The 21,466-nt window shown below is 41.2% G+C and overlaps 2 protein-coding genes across 2 annotated transcripts; both read right to left on the bottom strand.

Annotated features, from left to right (window-relative positions):
• Positions 1-4,620: 4,620 nt before the first annotated feature.
• bmi1a (bmi1 polycomb ring finger oncogene 1a) lies at positions 4,621-14,753 on the bottom strand. The gene is given in 11 exon segments (XM_018702027.2): positions 4,621-5,994; positions 6,571-6,651; positions 6,833-6,931; positions 7,241-7,273; positions 8,196-8,308; positions 8,482-8,529; positions 9,225-9,280; positions 10,294-10,313; positions 10,315-10,391; positions 10,665-10,799; positions 14,610-14,753. Coding segments are annotated over 10 exon segments (1,026 nt in total). The 5' UTR covers positions 10,777-10,799; positions 14,610-14,753; the 3' UTR covers positions 4,621-5,607.
• A 1,563-nt stretch (positions 14,754-16,316) lies between these two features.
• On the bottom strand, positions 16,317-21,181 carry commd3 (COMM domain containing 3). The gene is made up of 8 exons (XM_018702026.2): positions 20,879-21,181; positions 19,766-19,877; positions 18,569-18,632; positions 18,424-18,458; positions 17,610-17,670; positions 17,472-17,528; positions 17,308-17,361; positions 16,317-16,551 (listed from the first exon to the last, which is right to left on the bottom strand). The coding sequence occupies exons 1-8, from the start codon at positions 21,015-21,017 to the stop codon at positions 16,492-16,494; spliced, it is 582 nt and encodes a 193-aa protein (XP_018557542.2). The 5' UTR covers positions 21,018-21,181; the 3' UTR covers positions 16,317-16,491.
• Between the last annotated feature and the right edge of the window lie 285 nt (positions 21,182-21,466).

Below are 21,466 nucleotides of genomic sequence, written 5' to 3' on the forward strand. Positions count from 1 at the left end.
CTTTGTAAATAAAAGTGAAACGTATTAGCTGTAAAGAGTAGTTAAAAGACTAAGAGTACAGTTATGATATCTCCTATTGATATCTCTTTTTTTCTCCTCATTCGCCCCTAAGTGTAAGAAAAGCTCCAACAACAGGGTAATAAAAAGTAAAAGCTGCTGACTATCAAAAAAGCGATATTTTCAACAGTTGTCCCACCCCCGTGACATTTAAACAGCATTTAGTCGTATTTAAAATATGACTCAATGCTTACTTCTTTTTCTTTTTTTAATGATAATTTAAAAAACCCAAATTCCTCTGTCCACTCCCCCATGACGGTCATTCTAGGTGGTAGTAGTAGTAATAGTTGTAGCTGTAGCTACAGGGACAGGTGATTAATGGGAGGAGGAAACTTGAGATTCACAGATATCTTTTTTTAGATGTCATATGAACATTTATTGGTGGTGCTGCTGACTCTTTACTGACACAAGAGAGCATAAAATGGAATGTTCCTAGATGTAACTCAGGTCAGATGTATTCACTTTCAGGACGATTGTAACAGCTGATTCAATGTACAGGAATGTAAGGATATAAGGATATATAAGTGTTAATGTGGGCATTGATCATCAGAGGAAAAATGAAGTTGAATCGAAATTTAATATTTTGATGAATATAAGATGAAGGACATAAAATGTTTGCTAACGTAATGTTTATTAACAAGGATACTGACATAAATTTTTAATTATATATATATATATATATATATGTACATATATATATATATAATATATATATATATTTCAAACATATTTTTATTGAACTTTTTTGCAAAGCAGGTGTGACAAGGACAATGTAAAACATAGGACTAACAATAGTGCATAGCATACAGACAATTAAACCCCACAGAAGAAAATAAAATAAAATGGATTTTTAAAAAAACAAATAAATAATTGTTTGTTTGTTTTAAAAAAAAGACACAAGTTCAGGGAGTACAAAGAGAGACAGCATAATACATCCAAAAGTTTGATATCATATCAAACTATAGCTCTACATGTTTTTCCCAGGCCAGTTCGATAAGCCCTAACCTCATCCTGCGAGGTGCAGAGGCACCCAGGTTGTCAAGCAATGGATCCCAAGTCTGGTAAAATAAGAAGGGTTTATCCTTCAATGCTGTAGAGAAAGCTTCAAATGGAATGATACTAGTCACAGTTTGTTTCCACTGATTGAGAGTGGGAGCTTTATCAGTAATCCATAAGGCCAGGATACATTTCCGACTGACATTTAGTACAAAATTCTGACAGAGTTGGGTTCATTCTATGTCTGGCTTCAGGAGTGATATAGGGCCTATGCAGAAGTTTGAATTGTCTCTCCCAGGCAGAGTTAGACACCAGGACCTTGGAGGGCTGGTTGCACAGGGCATCCCAGTCCCCAGGCTCTATTGTACCCACATCAGATTCCCATCTGCCTTTTACTTGACCAGAATTATCTACCTTGAAATTACTGAGGGTCTTATAAAGCTTCTGAGTAAAAGATTTGAGTTGCATACTATTAACCAGTAGGGATTCTAAAGGAGAAATAGCCAGTCTTCCATTAAAATCTTTCAAATTACACAGAATAAAGTTTCAAACAGAAATCCTTATTGGTGACCCCATATTTGCTTTTCACTTATTGGAATGTGAGGATTGAGCCTCCCCAAACCATGTCCCCATAATATATTTTTTTAATAATTAAAAAAAAAAGTTGAGAGTTTATACCGATGTGTTACTTTTGTGTTACCTGCAGACAGGGTCCAAAGTAACAACGCAAATTCCATTCAAAGTCAAAATATTCCAAAGCTGCTCCACTTTTTTACAAAATAGAACCTGGTGTTGATAGATCACCACGAAAATTACATTTTGTCTGTGACTTTTAAAATGATGTGTGTGAAAACGGACTGATTCCATCTCCCTTGTAAGTAAAATGACTTTGGTGCTGTAAAGATATTATGCGATACCAGATTACATTGCTTGTGATCATTGGTGGATAGAGTGAACCTTGAATCTTGTCCTTACAAAATCTTTACTCAACATGGAGGTTGTAAACAAACCGGACTGGCATTTTTACTACCTCCTGTTCGTAGGTCAGAATCATCCCCGAATGTCTAAGTAACAATTGACCTTGTGTTTACTTTCTTCACAGAGGAAATTGAGAAGACTGTGTTGATAAAAGCTCAGCTTTGGGAAGAGACATGTCTACGAGAGGTTGAAGTCCAGAGATCAACAAAGACACTTCACTTCAGCCAAGAATCCACAGCCAGAGATGTACACAATCGACAAGGTAATTGAATTATATTTGTTAAAGTGGCTACACTCATTCAGCATTCAGTTCACTTAAGTAAAAATAGCAATACAACAATATAAAAATACTCCATTACAATACACATTAGTCAGTCACATTTTCAGAGATAATTTGAGCTGTCCTCATCCTCATCATGGGGAAGATTGCGGATAGAGGTGCTCGCGGACAGGACCCCCAGATACACCCTCGAGTAAAAAAGTATATTTCAGACCATTGAACCATTGAATGTATGAATATTATTTAATCTACTTTATTTATCCTAATATAAAAAGGATGTTTCTCCCAGCCATAGCCATATCCAGGTCCAGCTTAGGTGGCGTTGTTAAGTGTTGCCGTAGCAACAGACAGGAAGCAGAATGTTTCTGTAGCGCTCCCGCGAAGATCGCCTATTGTCGCGAGGAATCACTCTGCCACTCTCTGATCCGCTCGGACCGCGTATGCGTCCTTGTCTTCCGGCCGGAAATCGGGGCTCAGAGTGAGAGCTCCCGCGCGCTCCCTCGAAAGAGCAGTCCTTTGTTCCCGCTAAAAGAAACTGTGGGTACGTCTCACACTCTCAGCGACGTCTTTATTCAACACGATTCAAAGATAAACAGAAAGGCCCGATTGAAGCGGCAAAGTGATCGCTGGTCACAGCTCAGCATGTCAGCTGATGTTGCTCTGAGTTCTTCATGTTTATTTATTCTTTTTTTTTTTTTTACTTTTGCCTTTCCTCCGCGAGGAGTGTGTCCTCAAATGACCTGGATGAGCTCTCCCTGATATTTATATAATATTTTGATGCATTTCGTAAACGACCTTTAAAAGCAGTGACATGGCCTCAGTAGACTTTATCATTATTACCGTAAAATTTCCTTGAAATTTTGGTCGATACAAACATTATATCCTCTCTCTGGGTTTGCGCTGTGTATTTGTGCTGCCGCAGCAAACACAGAGGAAAAAAGGCGATTCAAAGAAAAATACAGGCAATGGTGATGATATCGCTCAAGTGCAAATATCTTTTTTTAAATTTAGGAATAAAAATAAGTCCAAGAAGACACTCAGACACAACACTACACAGTTTATGTAATGTTATCCTACAACTGAATGGTTGAGAGGAAGATATTACAGGTGACCGATTCAGTTGGCAAGGTGCCTATTTATTTTTTCAAAGCCTATTGCTTGATGTCTTATGTTTTTTTTAGGCTACACAATTTTTGTATCCGATAACAAATATTTAAAAGTATAATAAATTATATGTCATTCAAAGGAAATAGCCTATTAAACCCACCGACATCTTCGGCGTTTTCTATGAAAGCGGATCATATTCAGCTTTTGTGTTTATTTTCCAGTTTATTTTTTCTTTTTACATTCAATATAAATGCGGAGTGTTGCCGATTTTACTGAAGTAATTGTCACATTACATTAAATGAGCCTTATCAACGCTCAGATAGACGGATAGTTGTGTAATAAATAGGAAAATAAGCGATATTTTTCATTTTATTTATATAGTTATTAAGTAATGAGGCTGATCTGTGAAACCTTTTTACAAAATAAAATGTTAACACTAATAGCGTAATCAGTTTTTTTTTCTTTCATCTCTTTATCACAGTATGATATATTCTTATATTCTACTTCCTGTCTGTTCTACTAATTCAGCCACAATCTGGGTTTATTTGACAGTCTGATTTGATAAACAAATCTTTTTGAGTCGCCTGGATGAGTGGTTTAAACCTCACAACTGTATGTATTTCCAGGTTTTGCATTTTCTAATTAATTCAATTTTAGAAAAAGAAAAAAGATTTTGGGAAAAAAAGTAAAATTCAATTAATTATGAAAATGTCATTAATTCGTTAAAAATCGCCGATTTAGTTTTAGCTTCAAATTAATGCTTTAAAATGAATAATTTCACAAAGAGCAAACGCCAACTTAACTTGAGAATAAACACTAATTCTAAAATAAAAGACAGTGACCAGTTGTTGACTCGGGCACAAATTAGACTTAAGTCGAGATTTATTTTATTTTGTTATTAATCTTCCATTAAAACCGCAGCATTTCAGTGCAGCTCCTCGTGCGATAAATCATTAACACAATCATAAAGGCTTCTGTGTTAAGTGAACGTATTCAGAAACATGATTTGATCATAAGCCAGTTCTCCTCCTCCTGACTCGAGCTGGCCTCCTTAACTTAGTTATCTACATCACTGCGGATTCAGACAAGACATCTGGCGCTTTGCACCGTCTGCCCCCTCTGAATTATTCCTTTATCCATTTCACGCAGAGCAACACCAGGCTGGCCGATGAGCTTCCAATTATAGAAAACAAAAAGCTGAGCTGATTTCTTTCATAAGTGTAAAATGTTTTATTTAGATGTTTTATACTGTGCAACAGTAACAATACGATAAGTTGTCCATACAATCGAGCGATACAAATACGGAAAACACGGGAGAGACATCAAAACATCTGTCATTGAGCATGAAATGGAGCTGAACAGGAGCCCAAGTCATTCCTTCAGAACAAAAGGGGAATAAGAGAATAACATCGCTGATTAAATATGCATTTCGTTTCTATTTACACGTGGGTTCTCGAAAACTGCTTACAACGCGCAAACGACGTGAAGGATAAGCAATCCGATTCCACTGCAGCTACAAGAAAGTTTGTTTTTTTCCAGTAAAAGGCAAAGTAAAGTCGATTTTTCCCACCATAGGCATTTTCCCGTGAAGCCAACAGCGCTATACAAATGTATTTTCCGTTCATTGGAACAAGATCGATGCCTGAAATACTTCCAAAAAAAAAAACCCGTCCAAATGAGAGCTCGTGTGGGGAGGAAGGGTAAACACGCGGAATCCTCTTTCTTAAAAGAAAAGTGTTCTCATGAGCATGCATGTTTAAAACTGACAGTTTCAAAATATCCCAACACACATGAAATATTCATGATAAACACGTTGAATTTGAAAAACGTAAAAGAAAATATAAAAGTCTATCTTCAGTCGCTTCTGTAAAATAAAGATGTAGCTTTAAAAGGGGGTAAATGCTTGCCCTTCTCCTTTCCAACTTTCTTTTTTTCCTCAACATCAAAAAATCTGCTTTCATATTAAAATTCCCACGCCACCCAACTTCCTCGTTCCTTTTATTTTGAAATGTCTCTGATTCCACTACGTTTAAACTTACATATGATGCCGTAATATTTATAACAACAAATGGAGAGAGAAAGAGAGATAACATTGTCTGTCTACACAATGGAACTACGTTGGCATGAAAACAGTATTAGCTGAGCGGGTGTCTGGCGTTGGCTGGTCCGGTCCGGTCCGAGGCCCCGCGTCATCCGGAAGAGGTCGACGAGCCGTTCAGAGAAACCTTCCGGGGTTTGCCGCCGCTGCTGCCGCTGCCGCTGCCGAACTGAGTGAAGGACCGGTTGGGGTTGGAGGGGGGGCGGAGACAGCGGGCGGCGGAGGAGGCGGCTGGGGTCCCGTTGACGTTATTGGGGCCGTGGGGTAGCTGCGGGTGCGGGGACTGAGCGGGCGTGCCGGGGCTCGGCAGCGACGAGGACGTGGACGGAGCCCCCGCGGGACTCCCGGCTTTGTCGCTGGCAGAGTCGCTCTCTGGGCCGGATCTGCTCGTGCTGTTTTGGCCTTCCTGCTCCGCGTGGCTCACCTTCAGCTTCTTACAATTGGGTCGGACTCGGTACTTCAGGGGCAACGGACCGTTCTGTGATAGCGATAATATAGCTATTATAATATATTACAGAATATTAAACAGACTAACAGGTAAATTAACCTCTGTCATTTGGCATGTAGGCCACTTGCCAAATTACAAATGTTGAAAATGTACATGTAATTGTCTGAGCTACATCCTTCCCCATTCAGCAGGCTCCTGTCAGTCTGTATTTCATGTGAATTTTTTTATAAAATTAAAATAAGAATTTCTTTAAATTGAATGCAGTAGTATCTGGCATACAACACCAGAGAGGTGGGAACCCAAGTTAAACAAAAAGCCACTTTATGTGCTTCATTAAAACTGGTGCCAATAAAATGTAATAAAATTAGTTTAAATATACAATTAATTGATAATCCAAATACAACCTAACAGTGAGAAGTTTTGAGGTAAACAAAAATGAAGCAAGGCATTTCTTTCTAACAAAAACTTATCTGAAATAGTAGATTGACATAAGATGATCAGTTTTTTAATACATTATAATAAATGGGCAATATAAGGACATTTAGGATTTGGGACCCAGCAGTGTTTCAGATAAACCAACTGAAATCAAGTCTTTGGATGTCTTACCCTTCTCCAAGTGTAGATATATGCTATATCCATTAACGTGTAGTAATCTTTCAGAGGCTCGTCTTCATACATGACTTCAACCTGGAGGGAAAAAAAGAATCAATTTAACAAACAAACAAAAAAAAAAAAACCAAACAGTAAATACATCTGCACTGAAGAAAAACACTGAAAAAGTAATCTTGATATCCCAGTTCTCTTAAAAAAACAGATTTAAATGTTCAGGTCATATGTGTCAATAAATAAATGAGTTTAAAATAAAGACCTGGTAGGTATTTGGGATGTCCATTTTACTGCGCAGGAACTTCCGCAGATGCATGACTGTCATGGCTGCTGGACACTGCAGGTACCTCTTGTTAGCCACCTGCACATTACATAAATATTCCAAAATTATACATATTACATTACATTTGTAAAAAAGTATGTTGATATAGAGCGACTATCCATCTAAATTGTTACAGAGGACAAAGGCTGGTCCACCTTAAAACCAGGAAAAGAATATGCTTTAGAAAAACTGTAGCTGTTTCTCAAGAAAAAGCCAAGTTTAGTTAACTGTGTCAACATATTTTGGCAAACAAAATTTTCATTAGTTGTTGACTGGAAAGGAGCTTGTAGCATGTTCCATCTTTACCTAGTTAAAAAGGATGTTAATGAGACAAAAATAATGCCGTACCTGATCTTTAGACTGCTTGTCCTCCACTCCGACCTCCCAGCCTGCACAGAATTGAAGGGAAAAATATGAAAAACCTTTTCAAGTCTGTAACATGACTGTCATGTTTTTAGTATGCTAATGTCATACACAAATACAATAACAAAATAGATTTTTTTTTTTTATGTTAAACATTATATTTAAAAAATCAAAAATTCTATTTTCTGGATATCACATGATCTACAGATTAGTCATTTGAATGAAAAGTGCAACTCACTGCTCTACTCTTTTTTTTCCCCACTCACATATTACTTTCTTTTTATAACGAAATCTGACACATACAGTAGCTGAAGCTTATTACTCGTGTCAATGGCTGTTAAAATGTTTATATATAGTATTGCAAGGACAACACTGTCATTATCTGAAAGAAGCAGGTCGGCTAATTACAAAAATAAAGTAAAATAACTGTGAATTTCTTGACATGATCTGATAAATGCTGGATTAGAGGGGGTATATAGGTAAACAAAACCAAAAAAACTGGGAAAAAGCCCATTTTTTTTAAACCTTGAAAAAAATGTATTAAATCATGTTGTGGGCAATTGGAACTTTGAGCTGGAGGATGACAGGACCTGTATTTTGATCCAGAATAAGAGATGGGTCCAAAAAACACTCAATATCATCATCATTACAGCTGGATTTAACCATTTTTAATGCAGTATCTTGACTATGACAGAGTCTTTCCCATCCAAACACAATCCAGTGGAACGTGACATTACTCAACCACGCCTGTGTTACTAATGTTTTTTAAGTCTATCAAAGGGACTACGTTTCTTAAAAAGAACGCCTGTGATTAAATTAAATGTACCCTTTTCTAATCTGTTTCGAACAACCATTTCTACATAAATATATAGAGTTAATACTAATACTGTAACAAATACTCACTTTAGCTTTAACACACACACATACTTGTAAAGCAAACCTACCTGCTCTGGTCAAAGAACTCAATAGAAAGGCTGATGATCTCATCATCTGTGATAATTCTCTTGTCCTCGTCTGCCACCTCTCCACGATCCTCATTTGATCCATTAGAAGCTGAACATAAACACACACACACACACAGATGGGTTTGTGACTGTACAGAAACTCAAGCTTAAGAAGTAAATACATATTTTCCTTTCATCCAAAAGATATGAACATTTGATTTCCCCCTTTCATTGTTGTGACCAAATGGAAATGATATCATCAGTACATGCAGTCTAACTCACCATCTACAGGATGCTCTGCATAAAAGTCTCTCCTCCTCTTCATTTCATCTGAGGACATGCAAAAAAGGCAAGTCATTACAAGTCTGTCCACTTTCAGTTTACACAGCAATATCTTATAAAATCCTGTATGCATCAGAATTTGATAGTGCTCAGTTTTTTCAGCATGTGATTTGCAGCACTACATCTGAACGGATTTGTTAAACACAACAGGAGAACTTACACCAGAATAGTGGGTGCGGTGTAATAACTGACAAAATTAATGTTTTGATCCACTATATTTGATTAGATTACATTATGGATTATTTAGTGGAGTGGAGTTTTGCTGACCAGTTTCACAGGCTTTATCTACAGTATATAATGTAACACAAAACAAAAGCAGCACTTTAACAAAACAAACAAAAGCAATCAGATGTGAGGAATGATAACAGCAGATATCATCTCATCTTAGCAACCACAGGATTTCGAACACATTTTAAACAAGCACCAGACTGAAAAACACTGAAACTGATCTGTGTTCAGTACACAGCTTTATACAATATAGTGTATCCACATCGAAACATATTTTAATATATTTGTAAACTGATGAGGATTGTACTTATTCTTATGTCTTTGCAGAAGCGGTTCAATACTGCTGGATGACTATGGATGAAACAAGTAATCAAAAAAAAACCTAGAGAATATATGTAAATACAAGAGTCAATACAACATGTGAGATACAGACATGGTTCCACAGTCAATCTTACTTTTGAAGAGGCCAGGGACGAGTTTGTACACAATGTCCTGTAGAGTTTTGTCAGACCTAGAGAGGAAGAGAAACTTGAGTCAAGTCACTGAGATACTAGAAATCACCTGAAGAAAAAAACTAATACAGATGGTTAAGTTTTTCCTGTTCAGTGAAGCTTTTGGGTGAGAGGAGGGTATGACTGAAAGCATGTTTTCTTGTTATATACTCCTAAACACATCATTAAGCATCATTATAGCTTATATACATCCTGTATGCAACACACAGACATTCATAACAGCATCATCTCCAGAAGATCAGCTTCTGTCCTGCTCCATGGACAGACTGAGGAGATCATTTCTCCTCCATCGCCATGCAGCTCTTTAATTTCACGAAGGGAGGAAAACATTAATGTCAACTGCTCTGACGGACTACACACTACATACACACACACACACACACACACACACACACACACTATACACCACGCACCTTAAATATGGCATTCTGTTTTGCACTGGACTTGAAGTTTCTTCACTGTGTTTTTTATTAGCAGTGTTTTTATTATTATTCCCAATATTTATTGGCATGCCTTTGACCTTTTATCTTAAGTTTGTTGATGCTGCTGGAACTGTGAATTTCCTGTGTGGATTAATAAAGTATCTATCTAATCTATCTATCTAATCTAATCATTAAAGGCTGTGAAGAATTGCACATATATCATATAAGTGGTCTGCAAGTGTTCCTTATGTATGAATATTTTAAACCAATTACTGGCTGATCCAGCTGCTCAGTGGGGAAACAAAGAGGTAAAACCACAAAGGGCAAGAAACAGGAAACAAAGAATGTTCAAACTATTGTCATGACTGCTTAACATTACAAATGCATAAAAAAATAATAATTATTTATATGGGAGAAAGAATATTAAAAAGACCTCTCAGGTGCAAAACGATGAGACACTATGGAAAAAGTTTGCTTCACAAAACTAAGGAAAGATTTTGTGAACGCTGGAAAAATACATGCAAAGGCAAAAATGAGAAAAACAAAAAGATGCAGCACATGGCAGAAAAATCAGCAACCACAGTTCTTACCTAATGTTGAGCAGAGGCTTCGGTTTTATGCACTTGTACATCACAGATGGGACAGTATTTGCTGGTTTCCAGGTAGCGCACAATGCACATCTTGCAGACTGCACACCATAGAAAAAAAGAAAAAAAAAAGATTTCATCTCAAAGGATATCCTGACTCTGAACCAGTAGGCTATTGGTAAATCTGCTTTAAGGACTTGTTGCTAAGGAGAAATTTCTTTTGCAGCATTAACACTGCACCAGCTGGAGGTTTAAATAAAAGTGCATGTGAAGGAGGAACATAAGACAGAGACCTTTAAGTGATAACTTCCTGCAATGTTAACATTTTCCCTGTACAACTAAAGAAGAGACATTATTTTTGTTGGTTTGCTTACATGAGTGAAGACATTCGATTATGGTGGTTGCGTCTATGAAATATCCTCCGCACAGGACACACATGAGGTGAGGGTTGAGCTCTGTAATCTTTATCCTGGTCGTTCGATGCATGGTGAGAGAAAGGAACAACAATCCTGCGTGGAAGGAAAAAAAAAACACAAGTCAAACAGTGCATGCATGGCAGGCGAGGAGAGCATCAGAGCGCTGCAGCTTTCTTTTTACAGCGCCATTTGGAAAAAAAGAGGGGCTTCTGTTTGTTTGACTGTGTTAAAGCAACATCATCTTTTATGCTAATCCCATAATAACCAAAGGGGAAGGCGCTCGGTGGCAGATTGATAGGGCAGCAGCACCGCGGAGTCACCTGACCGAAGCGCAGGGAATAATCATAAATCAATCACTTCTGCTGAGAGATCGATGCCAGCTCCTCCGCTCTCCTCTTCCCTTTCGCTTCATCTTAAATCAGCATCGTTTAACACATGGCAGCATCAGAGGAGCGGCGCGGGTCTAACAATCAGGAAGAAACAAGCCTAGTTCAGAGGGTTTCTCGGTTTCAAAAATGAGTAATGGCGTATTAAATATGGAGGTTTCATAACTTTAGATCTGGATACAACCTGCCAAATCGGAAAGGTTTGACAGTTTGGTGTTTTAATGCGTAACGCGGCACTTCAAATTAAAAGCCTTGACTGGCGTTAGTTTTAAAGCAGAGCCAAAATCGAGACAGAACTGACAGAAACATACAGAAAATTAAACAAACCAGAACACCCAAGCATCAGAATCTTTAGGATAATAAAGCAACCTGCGTCTCATATCTCGGACCAAAAACAGATAGATTTCGTTGCTAACTGCTTCACTTCATGACCAGAACTTTTGCCGAAATCAGGGATTTTTGGGTGGAAAATAATATTGAGCACACGGAAAGTGGCGCCCCGGGTAACAGGGGGATGATAGGAGACACCAATTCACTGCGTCAGGTGTGCCACACAGGCTGTGGGGGAAACCTGACCGTTTCTATGGCAACTCCTTTTGCTTTTTAGCCCACATGGCTGGTCGCCAGTGACCAGAACGAGGCAGGATGTCAAACCGAAAAAGGAACAACAACAGCACAGGCGAGCTGCCGGTGTTGCAGGGCGGGAATGAGCGGGGACCGGAGTCTCTCCCTCTCCCTCTCTCTCCCTCTCTCTCTCTCCCCCGTCCCTTCCACGCACACAGACAGCCGCTGGACTGCCAGGCTGCCGACAGCACGGCTGCCATTTTGTGCAGGAAAAAAAAGCCCGTATCGGTTCAACGGGCTGCGGGGTTTCCTTCAGAAAGAGGGGGGAGCAAATAAAAGCCACGACCCGACGCGTTTGCAAGAGCTTCCCAAATTTTTACAAACCACAGACAGAAGTGTGTGTAAAGTGTGTGTGTGCGCGTAATCTCGGTTTTATTCTCGTTCGCTTTGCGCCGTGTTTTTTTTCATGGCGTGTGCGCGATAACCAGCACCGTGCAGCACCAACATGGCCAGACAGCAGCGATCTGCGCCGAAGTTGAAGCGCAAACTGGATCACTACTTATTTATTCTGCGCCATTCTCAACTCAAGTCCCATACAGACCGGTTATTAAACGTCAGATTACCCACACTTCACACCAGCTGGCATTTAACTTCACAAACCCGCGTCTGCTGAGACACAAAAGCTCAAACATTGAAATAAATCAACCAGTGCCAAAGTATCATCGGTTTTCCATTTTCTCCAGTATTTATGAGGCGTGGAGCAAATTCATCTTGGAAGATTGGAAAACAATAATCTGAGTGAGCGGTTAATAATAAAGGCTGTGACCATCAGGGCGCCAATAGCTGTCATTTGAACAAATAAAAACACCAGCCACTAAAAGTCTAAATGCAGCCTACACACTGGTCATGAGGAGTTGACCCTCTTTAAGCGCTGGATGGCAGCCAGACAGTCAGCCATGCCCAGCTCTGAACCCACACTGTTACTTTATGGAGCCACAGCCGGCACAGTGCCCGAGTGCCCGGCCGGTTTCAAGCCTCTCCATGGCCGCCTCTGAACACACCACAGCGGGCTGAGTTTTTGGAGAGCGGCTCGTGCTCAAAGGACGCCCCAACACATGGATAATGATGGATAATGTCTACATATATGCGGGTGGGTGGGTTGGGGGGGGGGCCTGTTGCGCCATTAATCGATTGACTGGTGTTTGGACAACTGCTCTCCTTCTGTCCTGAGGGAGCTGCGTGCTCACTTTATAAGACTTCAAGTCAATCAGTCCATAAATCCAAGTAAGTTCACTCATGCTGGGAACGAATACTGATAAATGGCTGCAACACCAGCCAATAAACTCTACAGCAGAGTACAGCATGGGCTAAATCATCTAAGTTCAAGAGCCCCATCATGAATTCAGTCATGAATACTGAAACACTGATTGCACATGGGAGATGTAAACCATACATCACACACCTTCTTTTTAAATGGACAAATGGGCTTAATTATGGACTCGGCCGTTGATAACATGACAGTTAATTAAGACCAGCTCCTGGATCTTTAATTTTCACAATAAAGCAACAACAAATTTAGACATTTCTCTCGGCTCTTGCAGTGACCCAAAGTCCTGCCCACCTCATTTATTCCCAAACGAGACCAGTTCCTCTAGTAAAGGTTCCCTTTACAGTTAAATCAACAGCAGCTGGAAATAACCCAATTAAAATCGGCAATAGGGAAAAACCAAGAGTCCGTATTCACCGCTGTCAAGTGAATTTAGAAAACCGTGAATTAAATAAGAGGAGATTCCTAATTGCCCACATGACTGAAACTTATTAAAGTCAACACAAAGGAATAACTTTAATTCTGTGTATTGAATGGTTCTCGTTACACGCTGTGACCCGTCCAGGCTGCATCATGGCATCTATTCACAGATCTGTGAAGCTGCAATCTCGAGTAAGGGAGGGGAAATACATTAATTTTAAACCATTAACCGCACACAGGGTCCCCAGCAGCATTCATGTGTAAAATGATCATTTTTCCCCCCCTCAAGAGGGAAAAGCCCTGTCCTGTGTCACCAGATTCAGACACACAACGCACCAGCATTCAGTACAGCCCAGGAAGGTGAAAATATGGAAATCCATAATGAGCTTTAATGTCAACAAACAGTCCATACTGGGCAAAGCTCATGTGAATTTAAGTGAAACTGCCGATGCTTTGGGCTGCTCGGTGAGACACAGCCACCTCTTTGTATCCTGGCCGACGAGTCGCCCATATGTATTTTTTTAAATTTCTCAAAAACCCAACCATCCTTCATAATCAACATAATCACACACCAAGACATGACCAGCCACTGTGCATGTTTACCGGCGATCCAGTGTTTTCCAAAGAAGCAGCCATGAAACATTTATGCACAATTGAAATGGTTCGCCTCCTTGTCACGTTCGTGGTAGCAATCCAAGTTAAGTTAATAAATCCAACATTTGGACACATACGCCAAAAACCAACATAACACCCGGTTCGCAACAACCCAAACATCCCAACTCTATAACATGAAGACGCTGTGTGGAAATACGGGCGCAGAAGGACCGTTTGGAGCACTTGCTACTGTTAACATCTCAGCCAACCCAGCCTGGTTCGCCCGAGATCTCCCACTTTACCTAAATCTAAACGACGCAACGCAAAGCCCGACCGCTATCAACTTATATGGACGGGTTGCTGAAAAGTGGGCAATGCAACGCCGGGTGAGCGTGAATCTTAATTCGCGATTGTGCCCGAGCGGGGAACATCTTTTGCGGAAAAAAAGTGGTGCGCAGACACACACGGAGCTCCACGTCGGTGATCGCTGCAGCCACCGTTGAAAGCTCCACATCCACCGCTGGATCGGTGCGTAGAAAAACACAAAAGCACAAACCCCGAAACCTCGCCTTCTGCCCCCGTTAGTTAGAGACGATATCGAAGAAGACGTACCTGGAGGCTGAGCTGGGAATCGGTGGGTCTTGAGGCGAATAGACAATGAAAGTTGGGAGACGATCAGCAGAAAATGAATAGGAGCCGAGCCGCCATCTTGAAGCAGGCTGCAGACGCTGTCAGTGGCGGAGAGCGCACGGCGGACCAGAGCGCATTTCAGATGTGCGAATAAAAACTCCTCTTTTCCTCGCCGCTCGTGCGCCCCGTGCGTATCCGATCCGCGGCTTCGCGAGAGCCCCGATCCTCCGGCTTGGGCTCGGGAAGGTTCCCACTTCGGCACCGATAACTTTGCCTCCAAAATATTCGCTTCACCCCCCAGTAAAATGCAGCAGTGTGTGTGTGCTCAGTGGAAACTGACACCGTCCCCAAAATGGCTTGTAGTTCGACCGCCCCGCTTTGGTCACGTGGTCTCTGCTTAAGGGTGCCTAGGAATTACTGTCGGTGTATGCTGTTTCTCCTAATCTACTACGCATGATACAAAATAACACACAAAACACACACATGTACACATGAATATGTTTTTAAAGACTAAATCTCATAAACCACTTCACAGTTTGCGCTTTGTTAGAGCTGGAATGACACCAGGCAGCTGCTTAAGGACGCCTAAAATTTACTGTCGGTGTATTCTGCTCTTTCTAATGTATGACGCATGATTTAAAATAACACACACTACACAATCATATAGTTTGTCACACTTTTCATCACGAAAATCCGCAATCCACGCAATATCACGCAGCCTATCCTCCTTTTGCTCAAAGAGCTCTGTGAATAGGGGCGTCTGGAAAGTAGACTGAGCTGCTGATGGTGTGCCCTCGTCTCTCTGATGTTAAAAATAACGGCAGGCACACGCACCCACAAGCGCTCGTGTCGTTTTTGACCGTCCAAACGCCTCAATCCACTCACTATTACACGGAGTCTATAGGAGCCAACAGCGGCAGCTCGACTTATTAATCTCTGCTGATCGTTGCTTTTAAGACCTCACGCACTTGCTTTAAAAATGCGTCCATGTGACAAATGGCTCTGGTGTCAAACCTTTGTCACCAGGCTGTCCTGACATTTGCAAAAAAAAAAAAAAAAGAAGAAGAAGAAAAGAAAAGAAAAAAAGAAAGTAAGAAAAGAAAGAAAGAAATGCACCGCAACTTCCACTTGATGAATTGGAGCCCTTATCCTTCAGCCAGAGCCGCCAGAAAATGAAGGCACCTCGGATGTTTATGGAATCTGAGCCGCCGTGGTGCCGCAGCTCAGGAGCTTACAACTTTCAGCTGAGGTGGGCGCAGAGAGCAGGAGAGTGAAATGTGTATTTCTTTTTTTTTTAAACAGAGCAATCTGGTACACAAAGTCATAGATTTCTGTTTGTAGACTTTTAAAAATAGCTCCCATCAGCCCGAGCCCGAGAAGAAAAAAAAGCTGGACACAGCTGAGCGTCTTGTTGCAACAAATGCTGCAGGAAACAGAATACACTGCTGTCACGCAACTATGGCAAAAATCCTATTCAGGCTGGTAAGTGCTGACAAAACGCATGCCTACCAGTCACTTCACTGGCTCCATATTCAAACTAAATGGTTTACATGTCCCTGATACAGATTTGCAAAATGACAACGACATCGTGTAGCTGTGTTTATCAGAAATACTTTCTCACCACCAAAAAGGATATTTCTGTTTTTGTGTGTGAACATATCAAGATGAAGAAGAAATCAAAGCACGGTGTGGATTTTATTTTTCTGTTTTAATTGAAACATGAATGGAATAACAATCGGCTCGTACATGTCACGTACAATCTCAGGTACAAAAGGAGAAATAAAGAGAAGAGAAATGTCGCCGGAGACCGGTGAGGTTCAGTGCTTTGTGGCGCAGAGAAGGCGAGGAAACTGGACACCGAGCATCACATCTGACTGGCTTTCTCCACGCTCTTGGCAGCGTCTTTCAGCTTCCCCACCAAATCCTGCAAACAAATAACCTCTATCATTGATCACATTTAATGAGAATAAAAAAGCAGCAGCATATCGGGCGGAGGTAACCCAAAATACTGATGAAAAAAAGCGATTTGGACAAAAGTAGTTTGCCTTCAAAATTATGATATTCTCAATGAGTTACATCAGGCTGAAGATGACATCCGAATTTAACTCACCAGCTTGCATCGTGGATGTGACTGCAGCCCTTATTATTTAAATACAAGTTAACCCTCACATCACCGCAACGTTATAGAAAAAGGTGAAAAAGGCATCAGTCATGTTACATGATGAATGTCAGCTTAATGCACCCTCATCAGTACAATCTTTCGGTTTCTGTAAGATCCATTTATTGCACATTCAACCCGTCTGCCTGCAGCATCATAACCAAACCCAAAGAGAAGGGCTGCTGTGATGATGCAACAATGAAAATCCATTTTATGAGCAGGAAAATCCCCGAAAGTGCTTTCATTTAATTTGTGTAACTCGCTGATATAATGATAAAGATTTAACACGTGTGATTCATTTGAAAGATTCCCCGTTTGGAGAAGAAAAACCACCGCGCAGCAGCTCAGCTCAGTGAGTGGACCTCTTTCATTTCTGTTTTCTGATAAGGAGGCTGAGTGCGCGGTGCGTAATGGTTTGTTCACGATGGAGCTGCAAGATAATCCGACTGTGGAATGAAACTAACACCTGAAGAGCAAATTTGACGCCGGCAGACAGACAGTAAATAAAATTATTTCCTCTACCTGTAGCTGCTCCATTGTGCAAGTAAAGTTGATATCCTCCGAGGATCCTTCATTCTAACAAAAGGAACAAACGCTGTCATTGTTTCACGCACAGAAACGCACCTGACATTCAGGAAAATCCATGAAAGTGAAGGTAGAAAAGTGCGGGTGTGTTTGATAGTTACCTCTGTGTTCAGTGAAATCAAGTAGAAAGGCTCGTTGACCTTGTCGACCTGTGAGTTCTGACAAAAGAAACACATTTTAATTCTTTGTTTTCCTGACATATTGTGGAACAAAAATACACCAAAACTTGTCCTGATTACCTTCATGTGGTACTGGAGACGCCAAGAAACGTCGTTAACATGAGGTCGCCGCCTTCCTATGCTACAAGAGACAGACAAGAGAGATTGTTGCATCTACATCTGCAGGAAATTATACATCACTCTATTAACTGGCATCACTGTAAACATGCTGCACTTTGTGGCAGGGGCAATCCGAGGATCAGACTGATTGAGAAAAGGCAGAAATGCAACTATCTCGCGATAATTTGAACAGATTCCAAAGCTTTTTATTCCTCAATAAACTGACTCTTCACACGTCCAAACGCGATGTGCAGACTTGTTTTTTGTGTGTGTGGGTGATCAGAAGGCTTTAACTGTTTTATATAATTATGACAATTTGCCTCTGAGGACACGGTGGCACTGAGTTAAATCATGCTGCTTGTCCTTTTCCACCCGAAACACATATTCAGAAATGCCCTCTCCGTTTCTGACCGGACAGAAGCAACAACTTGTTTGTTCCTCTCCCGATTTCGACAAAAAAAAAAAAAAAAACAATTCTTTAAAATTGCGCAAAAATTCTGAGGCTGATCCGTGCGTTTTTTCACATCTTGTGTCATTAATAGTTTTACAGAGCCGAATAAAAATTGGATAAAGGTTGGCGTCATCAATAAACCCTTAAAGTGTAAAATCATTCTGCTGTTGTTAGGCTTTAAAACATCTCTTTTGGTGGTGTTCTAGTGTCATCTTAAGGACATGATCAATCTGCCTAAATCAACCTTTTCAGTTTAAAAACAACATCACCTCCACAAATCTCTTTCCCACTGGCAGCTCCAAGCACCAAGCATCTCAGGCTTACCTCGCTAACAGACGTTCCAGCTCTTTCTTATGTTTCTGTAAAACAAAACAGGCATTATTTGGGGCTGTGGGTGAATCTTCCACAATACAGACCACATAAAAAAATCAAAAAAGATTTAATATATGTAAGATTATTTGAAATGTACCTCATATGCGCTGTAGAATATTTCTACTCTCTCTGCACTGAATGTGAGTTCCTCAAGACAGGAACTGCAGGAACAAAACAAAACTTTATTTAGCAGCTGGTGTTACAAAATTGCATTTACGTCACAGTTCGTTTTTTTTTTTTTTAAAATAGTTCAGCGCGTTGGCATTTTAATTGTAACCCATGCATTTTTCCCTTTCCAAAAAATAGATCACAGGGGAACAAATATGCCAGTCCTATGTAGGTTTAGTGTTGTAAGGTACACTGTCCAAGTAAACAAAGGGTTTGCAATCACACATACATCAAATGCAGCTTTAGAATATAGAGAAATACACAAAAACCTGAAAGTCATGGGTTACTTAAATGGAGTAAGAAAAGAAATCAAAAAGGAGGAAAAAGGATTCTGTGCTCGCTCACACACATGCACACCTACAGTGCATGGAGGCTTTATCCTCTACCTGAACACCCAACTCAGATGATGACGACACTTTCCCTTCTCTTATGACAAACACACAAAGACAGTGACAAATGTCAGAGCAATGCTAATGAACAATTGTGTGAGAATTATTTCAACTGATCTGCTCTTCTATAAAACCTACAGCTTCACAGGCAATTCCAAAAATGAATCTTAATTCCTCACCAAACTAGCTCTAACTAGGCCCAGTGTTTATCTGTGGGAACATCCCTGCTATTCCATAAGCGGGGCATCCCCTCTGGGACACCCAGGCCCACACATAAAGAGCACAACCACAGCATTAACTCATCTCAGCAGGATGAACTCCAGTAAATCCCCCTGCTTTTGCAGTATTTTTAAATGCAGTCTGTGTTTTATAGTTTTACAGATATAAGACATATTTAGTCCATTTAATTTCCTGCAGTAGTCTTAGATATAGATTCATGGTCTCCTGGGAGAAGCTGTTAGCAGGTACCATTATAATGGTCCAACGTGTAATATGGTTAGCAACGTGCAAACAGCATTATTTAGAGCAACATACTGTATTTCCTGTCACAACGTGTGACATGAGAACACTTCTCAGTGCCATGTACTGACAGCTAATGAACCTATATTTAGAGATTCACAACTAGCACGTGTAATGTTCTACAGCAGCACACATGTCACAGGAAACCTTCCTCTTTCTCTCTAACTCTCTCTCTCTCTCTTTCTCTCTCTCTCTTCTCTCTCTGTGATGTCGCCTACCTTATCGTTGACTTGTCTGCGTTGTGTCTGACCGCCTCCAGGATGAAGGTGATCGCTGCAGTGTGACACTGCTTCAGCAGGATCTGGTCGATCTGCTTCAGCTCGGGCTGATCTGAAAACCCCACACACACACATAAAAAAGCATAGTGTGAGAAGGGTGGGGGTCATGCCACCATGCAGTTATAACATGCAGTCTTCTTATTCTCTCTGCGTGTGATTGGTATAAATGATGTTGGGTTTTGCGATCCATACTTGGGTTCCCCAGATTGACGTGCAGAATGGAAATCAATGATGATTTGCATGTGAATGGGCCCCTCAGCTGCATCAACCGGGGGGGGGGTGACGGTGGGTGATGGTGGTGGTGGATGAGTGGGGGGTCCTTTGTTTGTTTGTATAGTGAACATTTCACTCTCTAAATAATTCTGCCAATAAGAAAGAGGCTGTGATGCTGCACAAGTTTGGACACATGGTGCATGTGAGTGTGTGTAAACAACTGAGGCAGCCATGACAGCAACCTATAACTACTGCACGAGAGAAAGCCAAGTGTGCTGTCATTTTGAATAATTTAAGGCTGTATTTACTGCTCACATCCAAAGCCGACCAGCAACCATCAACAATGCACAGATCACTGTTGGTCTGCTGAAGATCTGCTAAGGACGATTAAAGCGAACAACCGGGCGTGTGGCCATCATCAGTTTTGACTAATGGTGATTTAAATGGTCTATCACAGTCTTACTGATATGCTGAGTAGATTTGATGTTAGTTTTAATGACAAAAGGCGTCCCGATTGGCCGTGTGATTGTGTGACTGCTGCTGAATGTTAAACAGGCAGCAGCAGAGAAGCTAAGATCGCGTTAGCGCGGCTGATAGACGCCGGCGTCCCCCGACCACTTCGCCTCGTTAAAGATCTCAACACAAACACGGGGGGTGTGGGAATCCGGCGTCGAACAACTCGCAGAGAGCACACAAACACAGTCCCGCAAAAACATCGAGGCAGCAGCTCCCTTCTAAACACATCCACACAGCGAAGGAGGGGAGGGGGGAAACCGGAAGCGGCGGCGGCGGAGGAGACAAAAGCGGCGGCGGAGAGGAGAAGGAGAGGCGGCAGCTCACCGAGGACTCCCGGGTCGCCGTGCGAGGAGAGCAGGCTCCGGAAAGACACGCCCGTCAGCACCTGGAAGCCGCTCTGGTCGAAGGAGGACGGGTCGGCGAGGGACTGGAGCCCTCTCTGCACAGACTCAGACAACTCCATTTTGCGAGAGAGGCTGACCCACGACACCAGACCACGTGACGGATCAGCTGATGTTGCGTGTGGTAGTGGTGGTGGTGGTGTGTGGAGCAGCAGCAGCAGAGGGCTCAGCCGAGGAGCTGAGACGGTTGAACACGCACAGAGACTGTGGCTAGCGAATATGGAGAAATCATCGGTGATCCCAGAGAGGAAACTGAAGGAGCAAGACTCTGGTCTAAAGTGGAGCTTCATTACTGTTGCGATTGATACCTGGTTGCTTTACCCTCATAGCACCAAAGAGACAAACTTAGAGCCACTGGGTTCCAAAGTGGGTTCAGGGGCCAAAAAGAGGTCACTGAAATGATGAGGTAGCTATTGCTACTAGCAGGACTCATGAATAAATAAATGAATAAACGTATGTGAGACTTTTGTTTCTTCATATGCACACATATGCACGTACACTCATATATAAA

This window comes from Lates calcarifer, linkage group LG24 (genome assembly GCF_001640805.2).
Source record: "Lates calcarifer isolate ASB-BC8 linkage group LG24, TLL_Latcal_v3, whole genome shotgun sequence".
NCBI lineage: Eukaryota > Metazoa > Chordata > Actinopteri > Centropomidae > Lates > Lates calcarifer.